Raw genomic sequence first — 23,153 nt, forward strand, 5'->3', positions numbered from 1 at the left:
TTTTACCATTACTTATCCCCACAGGTATCCAAAGTTAGATACCACTATCTAACTTTAGATACAATATCACTTCTACAGTTTCCTTCACAGATAGGGAATAATACAATTCACCCACAATTGAAATTCTAGAACTGTACTTCGACCAGATATTTTCAAGTTTGAAACAAAAATATCAGCACTGCATATTCTATTGCGCCGCATACCATATTTTTTGGAGTATAAAATGCACTTTTTCCCCTCCTAAAAGAGGCTGAAAATTTGGGTGCCTCTTATACTCCGAATGTAGCTTTTTCAAAGCTTTTTTTCAGCCCTAACGAGGCGCTAGCGAGTGAAGCGATCTCTTTGCTTTGCCTGCTTTTCTCATTGCTTCTTTCTCCAAAGATCAGTTGTGCTTTAGAAGCTGTTTTTTTATCCCCAAGCAGGGAATAAAAACCAGCAAACTAATGTGCTGAAGCTGACCAGACTAAGGATGCTAGCCAGATGAATCCCTGGTAAGCAAATTTTTTGTTCCTATTTTCGTCCCCAAAATCTAAGTTGCGTCTTATACTCCGGCGCGTCTTATACTCTGAAAAATACGGTACTCTATTTCACACATGTTGAATCAGACCAATTAAAAATGTAATTGCGGCACTCGCATAACATGCTAAACTGGGTTAGTTTTTATTGTGTGAATATGTGTTTATGAGAATCTAGTGCATTTATTCTTTTTTAATTGTGTTTCAATACAAATCCTTTTATAACACCTGGAAATCACACAACTGCTATTGTATTATTCAGGGCTTTTACTATTCTAGAGAACATCTGTATATTACATGCAGGAAATGTTAGAATATAATTCTATGTTCACTGCTAAAACGTAGTGGACAAACTGTGGTTCAGGTGCTTTCAGATAGGGGATTCCTAGCTCTCACAATAAAAAAAAATCATGCTTATACATGCTCCACCTTTTAGTTGTAATAGATTTGGTAGAAAATGATAGGAAGGATATACATTATATCCGGACTACTTTATTTATAAAATTCCATGATAAAGCAGGAAAATTCTTAATCTGTTTTATATAAATATATCTTCAATTTGAGATATCACAGAAGATATACTACTAAACTAAAAGCAAAATATTTGATAACTGTATTCATAGGATCTGTAGCTTAGAAGTTGTATTCTCTGAAAAAAACACGTATCTGCAATCAAAAAGATTAATTTCATCAATGGTATATACTTATGGTAGTTCTGACTTACAGGATGATTACAGTACAGCACTATTCTATTAGTGACAATGTGTAGACTATTATAAGAGGGAAGAGAAACAGAAGGTGTGCTCCATTTTCCTCTGAACTTTCCCCTGTAAAACTTCTGCTTTGTATTCTTGTACATAGCATAACTTGGCAGAGCTTTAGATTTTTAAATCAAGTCTCTGAACTTTTCCCCTCCCCCACTTCTGCTTTTAGTCACTTGTTTTCTTCAGATATAGACTAGCTCAAGAGTGTTAATCTCTTTCCTGTAGAAGTACTTTGCTAATTCCAAGGACAGCCACCTGCTGAATGGAGTATATTGCTGTTACTGTCTTATGTAAACTTTTGCTAGATAAGCAAAAATAAAAACAGCAAGTATCCTTATTTAGAAGTATTGCAACAGAATGCTATAAACATTTTGAAACCCATCTTAGGGATGAACTTCAGTGTAGTTCTTTGATGCCTGGGAAATGTGCTGAATCCTAGATTGTATGTTGGCTCAGGAATTCTGGGAATTAAAGTCCACACATCTTAAAGTTGCTGAGATTGAGAAACATTGCTGTTGTCTCTCATGAGGCAGGGTTCTCAACAGCTGGAAAAATATGTTTGTTTATTTGACATTTATAATCTTTTATTGAATGTTGTCTTTTTTGTTACCTCATTTGTGGATATTTCTGAATTGGTTTGTAATATTCCTTGTTATAAAGTTTTGCTCTGCTCTGCTCAATAAATCCTTGAACCTTCTACTTATGTTTGTGTTCACCATGTTCAAGCAGACCTACCACCAGTGGTGGGTTGCTCCCGGTTCGGTCCGGTTCTATAGAACTGGTAGTAAAATCAGTGGAAAGCTCCCTCCAGCCGCCACAATGCCATCATGGATGATCTGTGCATGCGCAGAAGCACGCGCATGTGTACGAGTGAAGCAAACGCGCACACGCAGTCCCGTTGCAAACCGGTAGTAAAGGTAAGTAGAACCCACCCCTGCCTACCACACAGACTTTGTTCTGGCAAGAAACAATAATAATAGACAACTCAAGGAATATTCAATAGCAGCCCCATTGTTTCAACATCCATGTGTCAATATACAGTAGAACCTCTGGGCATGACCATAATTCATTCCATAACTTTGGTCGCAAACCGATTTGATTGTGACCTGAACCTAATTTTGGAAATTTGGTGCTTACAAAAAAAAATAGCGCAGAAGGAGACATCGGTCACAAAAAAAAATGTGAATTTTTTCGTCAGAACCCGATTTGGTCGTGGTCAGAAGCGTTCATGATCAGAGGTTCTACTATATATGGGTCTTTAGACTGTTCAAGATATTCTATACACCAATATTTTTCAGCATGCTTTCTTTCAAAGCATTGGTTAAGCAGTTTGTAAGGAATTTGATTCCTTATTTTCCAGTATTTATTTTGAAAAACAAATTACAGCTATAAAATTTGTCTGATATCATTAGAATAGAATTGGGAGTAACTCTCAAAGCATTCGAGTATATATCTTATATGGGTTACATTTCTTACAGAATTGGTAGCAGATATTTGGCAAAGCAAATAGTACTTACTTCAGGCTTTTAAGCTAAGAAATGAGTCACAACCACTGCCCTCCAGAGAAATTGTATTCAGTAGAAGGTTATACAAATTCCACTGGTTGCTGGGCATGGAGAAATTCTGCAGATTTCTTAGTTTTTCTCCCTAGACCTCCAACTTAACACTCTGCCAGTTGTCTAATTACTCCTATTCATGTTGAGCTGTATGCATGGATTTCTCTCCAGCCACACACACCTTTCTTTTTTTAGTATAATTAATGAAGCTAATCAAAGCCTGGAAAATAAGTTGGAGCATCAACTACACTCTGCCATATAACATGAAGGTTATGAGCTACTAATCTCCTTGCAGGATGTTCATGTAGCCAACATATTTACACAGAGATTCAAGTGCCACATTGCAACAGTTGTATTAGAAATAAATAGGGAAAGGTGTTTATACAATTTTATGAGGTCTGATTAATCTCTGAATATCTATTAATAGTCTTATACAAGAGTTCCTATGTGGTACTCTGAGAAAAATATTTCATTACCCATAAGAGGAAAGTGTGAAAGCACACACAAGTCCCATCTTCAGAATTTCCCTTGTTTACTTCCACATAAAGAACAGTTTGTTTTGTTCTCTCTGTGTTAATGTTCTTTCCAGAATCTCATGACTTTGTCCCTAAAACCAAATCCATACAAGATTCTTTCTGCTCCTTTCTTTTCACGCTCACACTTCAGCCTTAGAAAGAAAAAAAACAGAAGCAGAAATATAAACTTAAGAATAATCATTTTGCCTGAACTTTCACACTTTCCTGTTATTGATGGTGAAATGTTTTTCTCAGAATACCACATGGAGTGCTACAGAATCAACAAAGCCCATCATATTTGTGGGAATAGATAAAAGTTAATAAAATTTGACAAGTGAAGTATTGTACATACTTCCTTCAATAAATAAGGCTCCCTATTTATTTATTATTTATTTATTTTGTCGCATTTTTATGCCGCCCAACTCCCAAGGGACTCTGGGCGGCTTACAATAGAGAATAAAACAATGTAACAATATCCCATACAAAAGTTAAAAGCAGACATTAAAACATTAAAGCATTAAAACGTTAAAACACATACACTCCAATTTGTGGCCGGGTCTCGCAAGATCACTATAATGAGATCAACGGCCCCAGGCCTGCCGGAAGAGCCAGGTCTTTACCGCTTTCCGGAAGGCCAATAGGGTGGGGGCGGTCCGGACTTCAGGAGGTAATTGGTTCCAGAGAGCCGGGGCAGCCACAGAGAAGGCCCTCCCCCGTGGGCCCGCCAGCCGACATTGTTTAGCTGATGGGACCCGGAGGAGACCGACTCTGTAGGATCTTACCGGTCGCTGGGAACTATATGGTAGAAGGCGGTCTACCTATCCTTCCTTTTATACATTTGCATAACTGTCATACCATGGAAGCTAGGTTAAGTTAGTGCTGGGCCACAGCTCACTACCAGGTCGTGACCTGTTCGAAACCAGGCTGTGAGAGAGGGGCGAATGTGCATGTGTAAAGGGCCATTCACACTTGTGGCGTGCAAGCACAAGTAGAGCTTCATGCGTGAGCTCAAATGCCATCCGGTCAAGTGCCTTCAAATGGATCTGTGTCAGAGGTGGGTTTCAGCAGGTTCTGACCAGTTCTGGAGAACCGGTGGCAGAAATTTTGAGTAGTTCGGAGAACCAGTAGTAAAAATTCTGACTGGCCCCGCCCCTCTGCCTCCCAAGTCACAGCTGATCGGGAGGAAATGGGGATTTTGCAGTAACCTTCCCCTGGAGTGGGGTGGGAATGGAGATTTTACAGCATCCTTCCCCTGCCACGCCCTCCAAGCCAAGCCATGCCCACCAAGCCATGCCATGCCCACCAAGCCACACCCACAGAACCGGTAGGAAAAAAATTTGAAACCCACCACTGATCTGTTTGCGTGTATGTGCACCTGCAAGTCACACACACACATACACACACACACCCCTTGTGCCAGGCCACCAAGCTGGAAAGGTTGGGGACCACTGTGCTAAGGAAAGAATCCAATACACTGATTTTACAGCAGCTTCACCTAACTCAGGATTATTCATATATGTTTGAACTAGTAATCTCCCAGAATTATTGGTCAACAGAGTCAATAAATGGAAATTTAGGAATTGTAATTGCTTCTCATCTAGAAAGCAACAGTTCAGGCCAGGTTTTTCTACTGGAATAACCTTTCATCGGGCAACTCTTAAACATCTACAGAAAAAATATATATGGAAACACAGAGAGGAACATAAAACACCTAATAAAGATGCTAACTATGCAATGATATTGTGCTATGCTAGAAACAATTCCAAAAAAGCTCATATTTATTATTATCTTTAGTCATTAAACGTGAAACTCATTATTATTATTAAAAATAAAACCAAGGAAAAATACTCTGGCCATCCTTAATTCCCTTTATTTTCCAAGGCCGAAAAAAAAGTCCGAGAGGGAAGGGCAGAATCTCTGTAATTCTATGTTATCAGATGATCTTTTCCCATCATTGTGAAGAACAATTATTCCTGACTGCTGAGGAGGTCAATTAACAAACATTTTTCAGGAAAGCAGCAAGAGAAAGAAGGGGAAATACATTCCATATGGATGGCTACTGTTTTACCTTTCCCACCTAATTCATTTTTTAATCGGCATGCCTCTAAATTGGCCTACTGGGACTACAAAGATCTTTCTATACACAGTAGAAAGATTAGATTTCTATTAGGTTAGGTCATTTGAAGGTTAAAGGATATAGGGTTTTATTAGGTACAGAAATCGTTATTTTTCTGAAACTGGGACAATTTTTTTGCATCTTGATACCATGGTGTGTGTGTGTATTGACATACATATGCATACAGACACACACACACATACACAACCACACTTGACAGTGCAATGATAAAGCTATTGTATAGTCTATTGTTGGCTGTAGAGTGATGATGGAACCTCCAAGAACAGTGTTTCCAAATTTCTTGTTCTCCAAATATGTTAGGAAAGAACATAACAAGATTTGCAATGGTGGCCTGATAATATATTTCACTGTACTTATTTTATTTATTTATTTTATTTATTGGAATTTTTCAAACAATAATGAGAACAAGATAAGAGAATAAAAATACAACAGGAACAATAGGCACGTTAGTGTACTTATGCATTCCCCCCTACGGACCTCTTAAGTATGAAGTAAGGTCCACGGAAGTCAATTTGTGACTAAAACTGTGAAAATTTGTAGCTGAGACAACTGAATCAGGTAGGGCATTCCAGACTTTGACAACTCTATTACAGAAATCATATTTTTTACAGTCAAGTTTAGAACGATTTATATTGAGTTTAAAGCGGTTGTTTGCATGCCTATTATTGCGATTAAAACAGAAAAAGTCATTTACAGGTAAAACATTACTACGTATAATTTTGTATGCAATACCTAGGTCTGACCGCAAGTGACACAGTTCTAAGCGATCCAAACCGAGAATTTCGAGCCTAGTAGCATAAGGAATTCTATTGTGTACAGAAGAGTGCTAGACTTTTTTCGTGAAGTACTTCTGAACCCGCTCAATTGTACTGATGTCAGATATATGGCAGGGATTCCAAACAGTTGAACAATACTCTAAAATTGGTCTAGCATAAGTTTTATAATTAGCAATACGTTTCCAGAAAAAAAGCTTCGCAAAATTAAGTTTACAACTCTTAATGCTTTTTTAGCAACGCTGTTACAGTGAGCTTTGGAGCATAAATCGTCAGAGATAAGTACACCTAGGTCCTTAACAAAGTGAGGGTCATCTGCTAGATCAATGCCACCTAGCATATACTTGACATTTTGATAACGTTTACCAATATGAAAGACAGAGCATTTATTAATCGAAATTTGAACTTGCCAAATAGATGACCCATTCAGACACATAGTCGAGATCACTTTGCAAAACAACAAAATTATCTGTTATACTTCCTGAGAATTCTAAGACCCCAATAAATCTAAAAGGCTGGTGATTGGAGAAAGCTGGTTTGGAAGATGAGTAGGGGAAACTAATTGTCGGGGAATTAGTGAGAGCCTAAAACAGGTAATAGTTTATTCTATTTTATATTACATACACTCTGCAACTCTGTACTGCTTTATAGTACATGCACTCTGTTTCTCAACCTTGGTAACGTGTGGACTTCAACTCCCAGAATTCCGTAGTCTGCCTGACTGGGGAATTTTGAGAGTTGAAGTCCATACATGTTAAAGTTACTGAGGTAGAATCAGAGGTGGGCGGCACATGAATTAATAACTGGTTTGCCCCAGCACCAAAAATGTGAGCGCGCAGGATGGGACAATGTAATTGGAATGAGATGGTTCATCAGGTAACTTAGCCCCATTCCACAAAGGACTTTAAAGGTGATAACCGTTGCCTTGAATTAGAACTGGAAGCAAACTGGCACCCAATGCCACTCGTGTAGCAGAGGTGTTATTTGTGCAATCCTAGGAATGCCCAAGATTGCTCACACTGCTACATTCTGCACCAATTGCAACTTCTGGATAGTCTTCAAGAGCAGCCCCATTTAGTACACATTGCAAAAGTCCATTCAGGGGATGAGTAGGATATGAGTGACTAAAAGGAGAGTTTCTCAAATCAGGGAAAGGCGTAACTGGTGCACAAGATGAAGTTGAGCAAAGGCCCTCCTAACCATGACTGCCATTTGCAAGAGTTGTGAGTTCAAGAGGACCCCCAGATTACACATCAGGTCTATCTGACGCTGTGTAACCCCATGTAAAAACAAAGATCATAAACTTCCAGTTTATAAAAGAGCCCTCTCCCACAGCCAGTCCATCTTACCAGGGTTCAGTTTAAGCCTATTGTTCCCCAACCCACAGCCCTCCCTCACAGCCTCCAAGTACTGCAAAAGGGCATCCACAGCATCGCTTACTTTAGCCAGGATGAAGATATATACCTTGGTTTAACCAGCATGACTAGTATGCTGGTTAAACCAAGGTATATATCTTCATCCTTATACTGGTTATACTGGTCATGCCTTATTTTGTGGCAATGTATGATCTTATCTGATGGCTTCATGTAGATATTAAGCACCAAGCCCTGCAGCATCGCATAGAACAGGGTTAGAATTCTTGCTCTCTGACAACACCAACTGGGACTGTCCCAAAAGAAGGAGGTGAACCAGCAGAAAACTGTGCCCCATTTCAAACTGGTGAAGCAGTTTGACAATATGTTTGGTGATATCAAAAGTCACCAAGTGGTCAAGAAGAGCCAAGATGGATGCACTGTTCCCATAATGCTCCTGCCAGAGATCATCCAAAAGCGTGACCGATGCTGTTTCCATCCCGTATCTGCGACTGAAACCTGACTGGCAGAGGTCCAAATAATCTGTTTTACCAGGATCCTCTGGAGCTGCAGAAGCACTGCCTTCTCAACCACCTTCCCTAAGAGGGAAAGATGGGAGACTGAACAAAAATGAAGAATGGTAGGGTCCAGTGATGACTTCTTGAGAAGAGGATATACCAGTGGCTCTTTAAATGAAGCTTAACATCCTCTCACTAAGGCTGCATTAACCATCACTAGATCCACCTGCATGTCATCTCCTGAGCGACCTCTACCTGCCAGGAGTGGTATGGATCCAAATCCAAGGTGGCTACACTTATAATCCCAAGAACCCAACCATTTTTCTCAGGTCCAACAAGATCAAACTTTTCCCAGATAACTGGGTAAGAAATTCCCAAGGTATCTCCAATGGACTTGCTCCATGTTTGATTTCTAATTGAGAATGGATTTGAGTTATTTTATCCAGTAGGTGCATTGTGAATTCTTCAGCTCAACCTTGAAGATGAACCTCAGAATCCTCTTTACTCAAAAGACAATAAGTGACCCTAAACAGAGCCACTGATGGTGCTTTGCAGATGCAGGAAGAGTAGAGAAAAACTGACATTTCTTCATTCTTAATGCTATGAGGTAATTCTTAATAGCAGCTCTAATTTATAATCAATCGAATTCATCTCTTGTCTTCCTGCATTGAGGAACATATTGAAGCCTCTTTGTTTCTTTTTAAATTAAAATATTCTGGCTGATTTGGAGTTGATTGGTAGACATCTGTTCAAGCCCATTGATTTCACATTCAATATGGCACTGGCTATATATTGCTTTACCAAACTATAAGAATACATCTATTCTGAACAATAAATACAGCAACTATCACATCAAAAACACATTACATTTATCAATTTTTCTTGCACTGTTATTATAGCAGGATAATTCATGGCCACCATTTGCAACCAAAAACTGAAATTCATATATACATATATTAGCTTCCATAGCTAATTCTTTGTCATGAACCAGGTAATTATTTCATTTATTATATAAATTTAACCTCATATTACCATATTTTTCAGAGTTAAGATGCACTTCCCCCCCCAAAAGAGGGTGAAAATTTGGGTGCGTCTAATACACTGAATGTAGCCCTGCCCACCCACCAGCCCCCACCCTTTGGTCTCTGCCTCCCAGCAATTTGCTTTCTTGCAGCAAACAGCAAACAGCCCGTTTCAGTTTCAGCTTCAGCACAGCCTGATTAGCACAAGCAGCTGATTGTCGGTTGGATCGGCCTCCCAACCATCAGCTGTTTCAGGCTGCAGGGATTGCCATTGCCTTTTGCCTCCTCCACGTGCCCCACTTTTGGCCTCCGCTTTTTTCTGCAAGGAGGCAAATTGCTGGGAGGCAGAGGAAGATTTTTTCTTGTTTTCCTCACCAAAAAAGGTAGGTACGTCTTTAATTTTATATGGTAGTTAATGGGTCAGAGTAAAACTATATTAGAAATCTTTTAGTAATTTTTGAGAATGAATTAAATATCTGGAGATGAACATTCAAAACTATTGCCAATATAGGTTCCATAGTTATGTACTGACAGAAGTAACACTAACTTAGGAGAAAGTTGAGTTTGAAGCTACTAGCAAGTTATATGAAGAAACAAATGTTTAAAAAAGATATGGCAAATACAAAGAGAAAGTTGTAGTTTCTATTGAGTTATTCTGTTAATTCATATGAGCCATTCACAGAGAACATTCTCTGTCCACACTTACCTGACCTAGAGATGGAAGAGTTCCATAAGCTACTGGCTGGTTCATCATTCCTTTCTGCTTCAAAATAAGCATGCGCTTCTGCTCCTCACTCAAAGGTGTCATTTGAGCCTGAATTGGTGGCTGTTGAGGAATCTGTTGCTGTTGTTGCTGCATATAGGGCATCATAGGACTCTTGTTGGAATTGGACATTGGTGGAGTCATCCTTTGACTAAGATCGGCATTGAAATGAGACAGAGGTTTAGTGTTGCCATAAGAAAGCATATTGCTTTGTTTGCTCAAAGAGTTTGTACCCAGATTATTTGGCTGCTGACTAATCATATTGATATGGTTTTGAGGGAGGTAGTTATTTATTGCAGTCTTTTGTGAGTTGTTTGCCGTGGGAGGCACTGCAGGATTTTGGTTGTTAAAGGCTTGGGGGTACATCATCGGGCTATTTGGTTTATCTGTACTGAAAGGTCCTCCATAAGGACTAGATGGAGGCCCCACTGGCGACCAGCTAGATACTTGGTTTGGATGCTGTGGCGGCGGTTGCTGTTTCTGCTGCATCAGCTTAGCCCGCTGTTGCTGCTGGGCTGCCATCTGCTTCAACTGCTCAGCTGGAGACAAGTCAGTGCTACTCACAGTTACTTGGCTAGGCCCTGGGCCTGCTGTTGTCACTGTCGTTGGATTCATGTGGAAACTATTGCCTGGTCGTGACTGAGTTTGGTTTGAAGGATGTGCTTGGTTGGGAGTCTGAGGGGACTGAACCACACAGTTTGCTAGGGAACTATCCAGGCTTGGAGCCGGAGGACCATTAGAGCCTGAAGAGAGACTGGAACCCGTAGGGATATTTGAAAATGGAGGCCCTGATGATGACGGTCTTACCTGGGGAGAGCCTGTTGGTAAGTGAGCAAATGGAGAGTGACATGGATCACTTTTAACACTGGCAATCTCCTGAATCTCAGTGGCTGGTCTCGGAAATTCAGGTTCCTTTTTCTCTTCAAAATCTTCATTAAACAAATCTTGTATATCATCTTCTGGAACAGTGTTAGCTAGCTCATCTATTAATTCCTGCCACTCCTGATCATTCAGGTTAATGTCTGAAAAGAGTTTATTCTGATTGGAAAGGGATGTGTCAGAATTGTCAGTGCAGTTGGGATCATCCAAGGGCTCTTGTTTCAGTTCTTTGTTGCTGCTACTATTGTTGTGCAGAATGTTAAAACTATCTTCAAGCTCGGTACATCCATTGATTGGGAGTTTTAGGTCAGAAAGTCCACCATTTTTACCTAGGTCTTCCAGGTTACCCTCATGAGTTCCACTGTTTTGTAGGGGCAAAGATGGCTTTAGGTCAAGCTGGTGAAGAGGAGAAATAGAAGACAAAGGCAAACTGTTTGGCAAACTATTGACTCTCTCAATCCCAGGTACATCTTTCCGTATCCGCTTATTAGTTGGAGAGAAGCTTCTGTCACAGACACCATTCTGCTGTTCTCCGTTGAGGGGTGATCGTGCTCCTTCTAATTTTCTCTTCACCGTCTCTTGAAGCTTGAACAGAAAAGAAAAAGATATTAATTCAACATTTGTATATTTCTACCGTTTATAAATCAACATAACTCTATACAGGAAGTTTTACTAATTTATTATGATTCATAAAGACTATGTTGTTTCAAAACATTCTGGGTTGGATTTCTGGACATTACTTATTGGAATAATACAAAACTTTAGAGACACAATTTCTTCTCACAGATGGTTGTGTATCATTGGATGTGTATCAACATTACAGCTTAGCTGTAAGATATTCTAACATATTAACCAGAATGCAGTGGTAGACTGGAATGGAGCCACTATTTCAATGAGTGGTCATATTTCAAACACTAAAAAATTACCATATCTAGTACCAGCATACATGACTGAAAGGTTTATCCTAGCCATCTCCATAATATATCCATTTGCTATGTAAGTAGGAAACTTCCAGAAAGCAGCGTTACGTAGCTCTCCCACATGCTATGTAAAGAGGCACTGTTGAAAATTTCCCATTGCATTTTAATTTCAGGAGTTTTTATACCAAGGCTTTTAAAAATACACTATTATAACACCACAATTATCTGTTTTGCCACATGTTGCTAGGTGAAACCAATAAACAAAATTAAACAAATAGTCCTCAGCACAACAGTTGTTACTTAAGAAGCATTTTTCCTACTTCAGCTTGCAAGAAAATCTAGTGATTTTTGCCAACAGACTTTTCTTTTCATTATATACTGTACATACTTTATATCAGTTATAATATATAGACCATAATGGAACATTTCCCAAGATAATGCATTGAAAAATCAAGGCAAGTACTTACTATATTGAATAAATGGCACAGCCAATCGTTTACTAATAAAAATGTGCAGACCATCTCAGCCAAATTAATCTGATGAGAAAAAGCAGCTAGGATAAGGTAGGCCATATTGCCATTTCTCCCCAATGCAACCTACCCTTCAGATGGGGTTTATATTGATTGTTTCTTCTCCTTTCAAATGCATGATAGAAAGAAAAGTACTTCATGGGACCTTCAGTTCAAGAGTGCAGGTTTTATGTAAGAGGTTCACTGAAAGATGCAGTTCCCATCCCTTTATTTTATGTAATCTCACCATACTATCATCTGAACATTCAGTAAATTATCAATCAATACTGTAGTGCCTCTGAGCAATGTGGTAAATGCCCAGGTAATGCCCAGGAGATCACACAATTAATTTTTTATTTAAAAATATATAATTGAATAACAGTGACGAATCTCAGAGCCCCTTTTTGTTCCCATTTGAAATGGGGCCTCATTAGTACTGGATGGCATACCTCAAGAAAATGTTAGTGCTACAGGCTTGATGAAAAAGTTATTATTATTTATTATTACCTGAATTTATACACTGTCCATCTGGCCGTTTGAGGTAACTTTGGGCAGTTTACAATATAATATAATATATATATACATATAGCAACCATTATACATATAAAAACAGATTAGAATTACAAAAGATTAAATACAAAATAAAAGACCTCAAATTTAGAGCAGAGTGGCAATGGTGCATTCTCTGTCACTGCACCAACCACCTCTAGCCTATAGCCATCAGAGCCCCATGCCAACCAGCAGAGCCAGATTTTAAGGCTTTTCCTAAAGACCAAAAGGATGGGGGCAGATCTCATCTCTGGCAGTAAGATGTTTCAAGGGTGGGGGGACAGGGGTGAAATCCAGCAGGTTCTGGGGAGCTGGTAGCGAAAATTTAGAGCAGTTCGGAGAACTGGCAAATATCGCATCTGGCTGGCCCCAGAGTGGGGTGGGAATGGAGATATTGCAATATTCTTCCCTTGAGTGGGGTGAGAATGGAGATTTTGCAGTATCCTTCCCCTGCCATGCCCATCAAGCCACACCACGCCCACAGAATCGGTAGTAAAAAAAATTGGATTTCACCACTGGGGGGGGCATGGCTTTTCTCCAGCCAAAACTCCTTTGTTGATGGGGACCGCCATAGGCCCTTTCTGCCAGAAATGGTGTGGCTGGCAAATCCCATTGGGGAAAGACAGTTCCTCAGATATCCCAGACCCATGCCATAAAGAGCTTTAAAGGTGATGGCTAACACCTTGAATTGGACCTGGAAACAGATCAGCAGCCAGTGACAGTGGTGCTACATGTGCCTCCCCAGGTGCTTCCAGAACTATTCACACTGTTGTACTCTGGACCAACTGTAGTTTCTGAATACTCTTCAAGATAGCCCTATATAGTGTGCATTATCCAAATAAGAGATGACCAAGGTATGAGTCACTCAGTGCAAACCAGCAGCTTTAAAAAACAGAATTTTGCTGTTAATTTTAGTGGAGGACTCCTAGGTTGCTGAGACCTGCAGGAAGCACAAGGTCTGTAAATGACTACAACTGCTTTAAATGAAGAAACAAGACAAGAAAACTGCAGCAGTTAATTTCAAAGATTCCCAGAATTCTTAGTTTTAATTCCCTACATATTATTTTTTTTTCAGCTTTCTTCAATCTGGGACTCTTCAGGTTAATTAGTAAATTAACAACTTCCATAATCCTCATCCAACATGACATAGCAGAAAACATATTGCATGACACCAGGTCCTTTTATAAACTACATAACACCAGGTAAAATCAACATGTTTGTTGTATACTTGTCTGAAGTGAATCTACAAAAATGGAAAAATCTGTTATATGTAATGTAATAGACCATAAACCTAGATTTAATTAATGCACTTTTTTGCTAGTGTAGATAAAAAGACACTATCAAAAGACACATTATAAGAAAAAAACTTCAGTGATCATAGAAAACAACATTAAGAATTTTACAGAAGCTGATATATATATATATATATGTTTTTCTTCTAGCCAGGTTTTCCCTACGTAGCCAAGGTTTTTTTGTAGCTCCAGTGGCCTACTGATGACAGCTAACGAGCTAGAAATGGATCTATTTAGGTCTCCCACCTAGCAGTGAGAGCTTGCTAGGTGTTAGAAAAGAAAAAAGCCCAGAACCGAGTAGATGAGATTCTACTGAGCTGGAGCTACAAAAAAACCTTGGCTACGTAGGGAAAACCTGGCTAGAAGAAAAATACACATAAACCCTACGAAGAAGTAAGAAAAATTGATATATATATAATATATATATATTTTACTGATAAAGAAATAAAGGGAGACTGCTATAGATCTATTTCAAGCTTCTTAGCTCTCATCAGCCAGCCTTACCCTTACTTGGATTCGAACCTGGCAGAATGCTCTCTCCCACATGTTGGAGTAGACCAGGTATCTCGGTAAAACACTTATATATATATATATTCCATATACACATACATACATATATACATACATATACATACATATATATATTCCAATTCTTAAGATATATAGTTTGATAAAAAAGCCTCTTGCATATTAATGCACTATAACAAAAATTATAGTGAAAAATTGCAAACAAACAAACAAAAAGTGTTTAGGCCTACATGTATATAAATTTACTTTTTCAGCATTTAGGAAGACTGTTTTTTCCATCATAGGAATGCACTAGAGGTGTTAGGAGGCCTTCAGAATGTAACTGATTAAGGTCTTTCCAATTTCAGGCAACAGGTAAGCTGCCCAGGGTACTAATCAACTAATTAAGGTCACAGAGCTGAGCTTGTTAATTTGTGGTTAGCACTTAATAGGGAAGCGATGGGCCCTGGAGAAAACTGCTCAGGAAGAGATAACTTGTTAAGATACTAAAAAAACCGCACAATATTTGATTTTAGGGCTATGCCTGCTGGATGGAAGACAAAATCAGGGATATATCTTCCTTTTGCTGGACATCTGGTAAATGCTACTTCAGAGACAGGAAAAAGAGTTCAGGCTTTTAAAAATTCTTCTTGTATTGTGCTAATATTTCATTTGTGGATATGATTAAGTTAGTTTATGTCAGTTCCAAAGACACAAAATTCATCTGATGATGTAAAGAACAAAGAAATTGCATTGCATTGCGTTGCGTTGCATTGCGTTCTATTCTATTCTATTCTATTCTATTCTATTCTATTCTATTCTATTCTATTCTATTCTATTCTATTCTATTCTGTCATCATGAGCAATATTGCCAGAACTACTACATTCCAAAAAATATATAGAAATTAACTTGAATGAGAATATGCTGAAATTCATTGGAATTGTAGTGTCTAAAATGAATGCACAGCCATTAGCATGATTCAGTGACTTCTTAAGTTACATTTAGAGGACATTTATTGCTCCCCAAAGATAGGTAAAACTTTAGAATAATACAATACACCTACTTTCTTAAACTTATACAATATCCCAAAAGAAATGGCATATAGACACTTGGAAATATGATAAAACAACATTTTCCTGGCCCAGAAAGTTAGATTATAGAGGATCACTAGTTTATCAAGAATTTTATTCCAAAATGTAACATCACAAACATCTAAATTTAATTTCATGTATATTTAAACTTAAGTATGATTCAATATGATATGGTGAGTCCCCGACTTGCAACACAATTGGAACCAAGATTTCCAATATTAAGCAAAATGGTTGCTAAGTAAGTCAACAATTTACAATATTTTTTGCCATGATTGCTAAACAAATCCCTGCAGTTGTTAAGTAAAACTTGTGGTTGTTAAAACTAATCCAGCTTCCCCCATTGACTTTGCTTGTCGTAAGCTGTCTGGAAAAATTGCAAACAGCAATCACATGACCCTGGAATACTACAACCATTATAACTATATGCTAGTTGCCAAGTGTCTTGATCATGTGACCGCAGGGATGCTGCGACGGTCATAAATCACTTTTTTCAATGCTGTTGTAACCTCGAATAGTTGTTAAATGAATGGTTGTAAGTCAAGGACATTCCTCAATTAGGCATTTAATTCTTTGCCCCTTCCACTATTGCAATTAAGGTATAATTTTTGGAAGTCCCTAAGGCAGTGGTTCTCAACCTTGGATTGCCCACCTATACCCTACATATCCAGGAATAACTCATCTTAAAATTCCTGAAAGGAGTGCAATGGCCAGACCACAGAGTACTGTATCTGCTACCTAAACAAGGGACCATGTATGCCTGTCTACAGCATTTTCATCTGCTAGAAAAAAAGCTGCTGCACTTCATCCCACTAGCAGCAAGTCATTTTTCAGAAGAAATTAGACCAAGATGCCTGTTGTTATAGCAACAGTCAGAGCTACTTACACCGCCCCCTCCCACCTCCTATTTGACTTTAGTGGGCAGCTATTTCAATTATGTATAGGGAGTGACCACAACGGCGGCTGTTTAGTGATTTTATTGCTTCTTCAAAACAAGCTTAGAGGCTGAATCCTCTTTCAGTGTTTTATCTGACCATAAAATTCAAATAGACTTTAGCATTTTACCCTGCCCATCTTGCTCTAACACAAACCTGTTGGTCAGACTGCTCACTGACAGGGAACTCTAGCTGCTAATACAAAGCTTTCAATCTGCCTGCGTTAGACAAGGCTGCTCTCACTGATTTTGCTGTCCTTAAAACTAAATTCATTTCTGTCAGGAAAATAGCTCAGCAAAGACTGACCAGAGGCCAGTAATAAAAGAAGAGTCTCCATGATATTTGTGGGGCAAAGAGTCAATGAATTCTGCTAAATCTAAGCTCCTGAATATCCTGTTGCTTTGAGATTTTGGCTTGAGAATCCATTCAAGGATAGAAATATTTTGAGACTGGCATGAGAGTGGAAAGGAGTGCAAATTCACTGTATTTTTCTTTCATGAGGAATCCTAACAAATAAATATTCCTAAGAGCTTTGGCTAAGACAAAGGTTTAAAAAAGAACAAAGAACAAATCCTATGATTTAATTCTCTGCTAAAACATGGGTGGCTTTTATTTTCAATGTCATTTCAAATGAGCTGCTAAATCATTCCTGCTCAAATGAACTTACATTCTTGTACTAATAATTAAGAATTAGGATCACATAACAGGCAGGCTGAGATGTGAAGGGAGGTCAGAGAACCTCCAGTCTCAAATCTTATCCCAGAAACTGACAGTTAAAAAGGCATTGTCTAGATTGTATTGCTGCAGTATTGGAAATAACAGAGTATATTCCACGTTGGTTCTGGATTTCACACTGTCTTAAACAATTCTATGACATAGCCAGTGAAATACCCTTTGGCTTTAACCAAAGAAAATTTAAAAAATGACCCCATTGGACCAACATGTGATTCCCCTCAGAGATAGGTTAATGATAAAGAGGAGAGGATGAAAAAGCCAGTTTATATTCTATTTTAAATATAGCTCTGCAGAGTAGAACTAGGTGGCAAAGACCTACCTCAAACAAAATAAAATATCTCCAAGCTCATCCTTCATGCCTACAGCTCCACAACACTAGTCCATTATGGTTGTTGGTCTGAGTTCCAAGCTTGGCAATTTGGTTGCAAACATTTTGTCGTTTGCAACCAAATGACAATGTCTCCTTGAATGGTGATGAAACGTCTGCAACCAAACTGCCAAGCTCAGAGCTCAAACCAACAGCCTAACTACCAACCTGAGGTACTAATATTCAAACACATTTCAACTAGTCCATTATTTGTAACCAAAACTTGGGGTACCATATTTACAAAACATGAAGAATGTAATTGGCTTCCATGTTGCACATTATGAGCTATAGCATTTTCAACTAAAATATGCAGACACTGGATCCACTCTCATGTTAAACAAGTTTATCAATACAATATTTTTCAGTTTTAATGCTTATCTGGCATCTTTTTATGCCATCAAATTCAACATTTCAATAAATGTAACTTTTACCAAGAGCCAGTTGAATTGGTACTCTGAATCAAAGTCACTTTTAGCCTTCTAGCAAATGTGCCATACTGTAATTATTTCAAATAAAATCTGGTACAGTTTTGAAATTATACCTTTAAGTTCTATGAAAAAACAATTAAACATCAACATTAATTTTTGCATTAATTAATTTTTCACAAAATATATATTTGAAATCTTCCTCATAAATAAATCTTCATTGGTTTATTTTGTAAAATTGATGTGATGCCACAAAATCGATGACATTTTTTCTCGTTATTCAAATTGACCTAAACTGATTTATCTGTAAATTAATAAGCATCACATAACAATACTTCATGAATTAGGATAAACATTCTCTACTTTCAACCTACCATGTATATGAGCAAAAGTTACAGTAAACTCATAAAATAATAGGCTCTGAAATAGTCCCTTGGAAAAGTACACAGCAATTACAAGCGAAGTTACATTTTATTTCACCATCCTAAATTATCCGTAAGGTAAAGATCAGTTGAGCAAAGCTCTGAATGATTGCACCCAGACAGTTTCTTTAGCAGCCTTAAAGAAGTGGTTTACTCAGCTATGTCTTAACCAAATGATAATGATAATTTTAAAAAAAATATTTGCTATACTTTTATCTGATTTTCTTTCTCATCTGGAACACACGAAAACATGCATGGTCTCCTATGTATGCACACTAACCATATTCAGGTTCATTTTACTTCAAAAATTAACTTTCAATTATATTCTGGGATTAAAGCTTGAGCTAAATTTCAAATAACTTTTATTTCCATTTAATTCATATCTTATTAGTTAAAAGAATATTCTGAACCTCATACAAAATACATTTAAATTTGTACAGATGTCTTTATTATATTAGCTGCACTTCTTTTAAAAAAATAGACAAAAACTAGAGAAAAGTAGTGAATTGAGAAATATTTTAAACAAACCTTGTTTCCACTGTTCACTAGCAATAAATTCTAATTATAAGAATAAGACTTATAAATAAGTCTGTTTAGACTAAAAGGATATACTAAATAAACTTTGCGTACAGTAAATTTTTGAATAACTGGTGGATGAATATTACCAGAAGATAGCCACTTAATGTCTTTGTCCTGAAAAATCTTTTATCATATTTATTTCTTGATTCTCTTATGGCCTCTCAGAATTCTTAATTTCTGCATTCTGCCTTGAAAAGAAATGATATTGTCTGCCAAAATACAGCCAATTTTACCATCTGCATAAATAAATCAGAATATAATCTGTAATAATGACTTCTTTTAGGCTGGCACAAGGTTTTGTGTAGGTATTCATTCTGTACATGATACAGAATACATTCTACACTTGGAAAATATATATTTTCAATTTAAATATTAGTAGGAAGGTTAGAATCATATTGCTTGTGAGTTAGAATTATTCTCTTCTCTACTTACATTTAGGAATGGGGCAAACTGACATTTGACAAGACTTACAGGAATAATCTTGTCTAGTGATGATTATGAGGAGTCTTTGGTGCTTTCTGAGGTTGGTTGTTTTCTTGCAGGTGTTTCATTACCCAAATTAGGTAACAACATCAGAGCTCTGATGGGCACCAAGGATCTTTCATTTCACCCCCAAGCTACAAATATTCTCCTTTATCAGTGATGATTATAGGATCAATCTGTACATAGCACTAAGGCAGAAGTGCTTATCAACAGCTGTCTCTCTTGCTGTTCTAAAACAGTCAGTCATGAGGGACGAGGCCCTGATATTTCTGTTATCCTGATAGTTCCTGTATTCATAAATTGAATCTATGGATTCAAAGGCCATTTCCAAAAGGAGAATTATTAGTCTTACTAATGATACTCTTTTTGAATAACTGTTAAGAGAGTGATTTTATGAGGAATAATGTATGGCCAAATAAAGTTTAACCTGACAATAACTGTACCATCCTAAAAATAGTTCAATTTTATTACAAAATTTTGACCCAAAGTCTAGAAAAAATCATTTGGGAGAGTTGATAATCTATTTTCTCTCTTGCTTTTCATTTTGTCTCCTGTCCCATCAAGTTCCATCTTTTTTTTTCTTTGTTGTTGCCCCTAAAACCGAAAGGTATGCCATTTACTCTACAAACCATCTTTTTCTTTGTTTTGTGTTTTGCGGGTAGTAGGTAATTCTGAGGTATAAGAGTGCCCCTCTGGGGACTTGTGGCTTCTGTACTAAACTCTGCTTTTTACTTAATTACTTGATTGAATTAGTTATTTATTGCTGATTGAGTTTAATGCTGTAAAATAGGCCAGACTAAGAAACAAACACCATGTGAGTCTAAATCTACTTTTATCAGAACAGGTATAGTAGTAGAATCTTGGACATCTAAATGTGATTTTCTTCTGCTGTTATCTTCATGAGAATTGGGAGGGAGGTGTTAGTGTATGAGGCATTTTTGTAAACCTTTCGTGGTATGGAGTAGTATATATCCAGGGGTGAAATGCTCCCGGTTTGGACCAGTTCGGAGAACTGGTAGTGATGGCAGCGTGAGGCTCTGCCCACCTACCCGGTCATCATTACTTCCTGGTTTTAACCAGGAAGTAACCTGATGTTTACCCTTTGCACATGCGCAGAAGGGTTTGTGCATGCACAGAGAGTCCACGCACGCACAAATTGGTAATTCTGGTAAAGGGATTCCCGGGGTCCCAAAATAGCAATTCAAAAGCAGAAGTGTAACATGGACCATAAGTTAATCATTCTTGTCAAAAATGGCTGGAATGTGTTTATTTTCATGACTGCCAAATGGAAAGGACCTGTTCTCAATTTTCTGAACTTCAGAGATATATCTGTTACTTGAGACAGAACTCGTTTAAGAGTTGTTTCTCATCCTGACAAAGACTCAGGTGATTTTCCTTTAGTGTCTTCCTCTTGTGCACCATAAAGCTGTGGGATTCAAAACATCTCCATCCTAACGTACATTAGATATCTTGGTTCTATATCAAATATTAGTTCATGTGCTATAATTGTACCACTACTCTTTCATTAATTATCTATTTCTTAATCTATCTTGTTGAAGAGGACATTGAGTTTGTGCTTGGGCAAAGTTACTTTAAGTTCAGGAAGCAGCAAACCCCCAACAACCTTTGTTTAAGCAATTTCCAACGAAACCTCTTTGATTGCTTCTAAACTCAATTTCATAAAGATTTTCAGGCATATGTACTGTATATTAACAAAGCGCCATGACATTATTTTCTGTCCTAATTTAAATGCTGACCAGGAGTTTTAATATATTTCTACTGAAGTTCCTTTTTGGTTTTTGTTTGATATGAATGATTTCATGGTTCATTTTGATGGAAAAATAGGTACATAAAGATTTATATTATTGCACTCTACCAGAATGCTGACACTTATTTTCAAAGTTTTATAGTATTTTATTTCTAAGAAACGTTTGGCAGCTGGCTGGAAGCCATTCCAGAGTGCTAATTTATTTCATCATTAGACCATTTTCATGGAAAGAGTATTAAATTCATTCATAGTACTATCCAGAGTGGGACAATGAACATGTAATCTGCAGTTGTCATAGACTAAGCTACTATGAAAAGGAACATGAACAACTTATTTTGTGCAACGAAGGCCGCAAATGGCTTGGTCTTCCCCGCGCAGTTTTGGAACAAGCTCTAGTGAAGCAAATAAGCTGACAAAGAGGCTCACACTCGACAGGCTTTGAAAGAAATGGGGATGCCAAGAGGAAGGGTTTATGTTTGACATTTTTTCCCTGAGGGTACAAGGGAAACTGTGTGCACTAAGAGCATAGAGCAGAAGGTCAAATTATACTACAGAAAAAGCACAGGAATGAGAAGCTGGGCATATGGTTCATTACCTCCAGAATACTGCCACTGTATATATCAAAAATTAAAGAGAGAAAAAGAGGACACTTAGTTTATAAGCCTTCTGCCACCAATAGCCTCCCACCGGCCAGTACGCTCGCACAGAGTGGGCCTCCTCAGGGTGCCGTCCGCCAGACAATGTCGGCTGGCGACCCCCAGGGGGAGAGCCTTCTCTGTGGCGGCGCCCACCCTCTGGAACAACCTTCCCCCAGAGTTACGTATAATAACAGACCTCCGGATTTTTCGTCGGGCCCTGAAAACCTATTTATTTCAACAAGCTGGGCTGGCCTGAGTTAAATTTTAAATTGATTTTAAATTGGGTTATCTTAATTTCGGCCAAAACATTTAATTATTTTAATATTGTTCTTAAATTTTGTATGCTTTGTTTTTATCTTGGCTGTGCACCGCCCTGAGTCCTATTTGGAGAAGGGCGGTATAGAAATTTAATAAATAAATAAATAAATAAATAAATAAATAAAATATAATGTGGAAAATATAATCAGGGGCCACAACAGTGCATATATGCCCACACCAAGTCTTAGATGCATTTTCATAGACTCATGAAACTATATATATTTTTATTGTAACAACAAGGGAACATTGTTATATGCGAGTATTCATACTTAATTAAATTAACTTTAACTACATTTGTATTTAAATTAAATATTTGGCTTCCAGTTGTTGTTTGGAGGGTAACCTCTGACATGCACTCCAAGATCAACGGTGCGACAAAGTCACTGCATTTTTGTTACAACACCATCAGATAAATATATAACACTTATAATACAAAATATGACCCCAAGAGGGTTATTATTAACCACTTAAAATGTTCTATGCTATCACAGATTGCTCTGCATTTGTTCATTCATCTGGGGCACAGTAAGACATTTTGATGTTTATTGGTAACTCATAGGATGCTGGGTCCTGCTAGAATGGTGGGGCATGGTGTTTCCTCTAGACCGGGCCCACAACAAACATGTGAAGTATACAAAGACAGAGGTCATAACACAGCAGTTATTCTTACTAAGAAGCACATTTTCCCCATATATTCACAAGAGGTTCTGGCATCCTTGTGTAAATCTTGATTTAGCCATCTTAAGACAGTCAGGTTCATGGTTGATATTTTTGGACAGCCAGCAAAGTGACCATGAACATTGAAACAAGTTACCATTTTTAA

At 37.8% G+C, this 23,153-nt stretch overlaps 1 protein-coding gene across 1 annotated transcript in view; it reads right to left on the reverse strand.

Annotated features, from left to right (window-relative positions):
* MAML3 (mastermind like transcriptional coactivator 3) overlaps window positions 1-23,153 on the reverse strand; it is a 319,938-nt gene that overhangs the window by 121,430 nt on the left and 175,355 nt on the right. The window contains exon 2 of the mRNA XM_070948580.1: window positions 9,859-11,379. Within this exon, the coding sequence (XP_070804681.1) occupies window positions 9,859-11,379 (1,521 nt within the window). The remainder of the gene's footprint in view (window positions 1-9,858; window positions 11,380-23,153) is intronic.

Source organism: Pituophis catenifer, unplaced genomic scaffold (assembly GCF_029215685.1).
Source record: "Pituophis catenifer annectens isolate HBS135680 unplaced genomic scaffold, rPitCat1.0.hap2 SCAF_8, whole genome shotgun sequence".
Lineage (NCBI taxonomy): Eukaryota > Metazoa > Chordata > Lepidosauria > Squamata > Colubridae > Pituophis > Pituophis catenifer.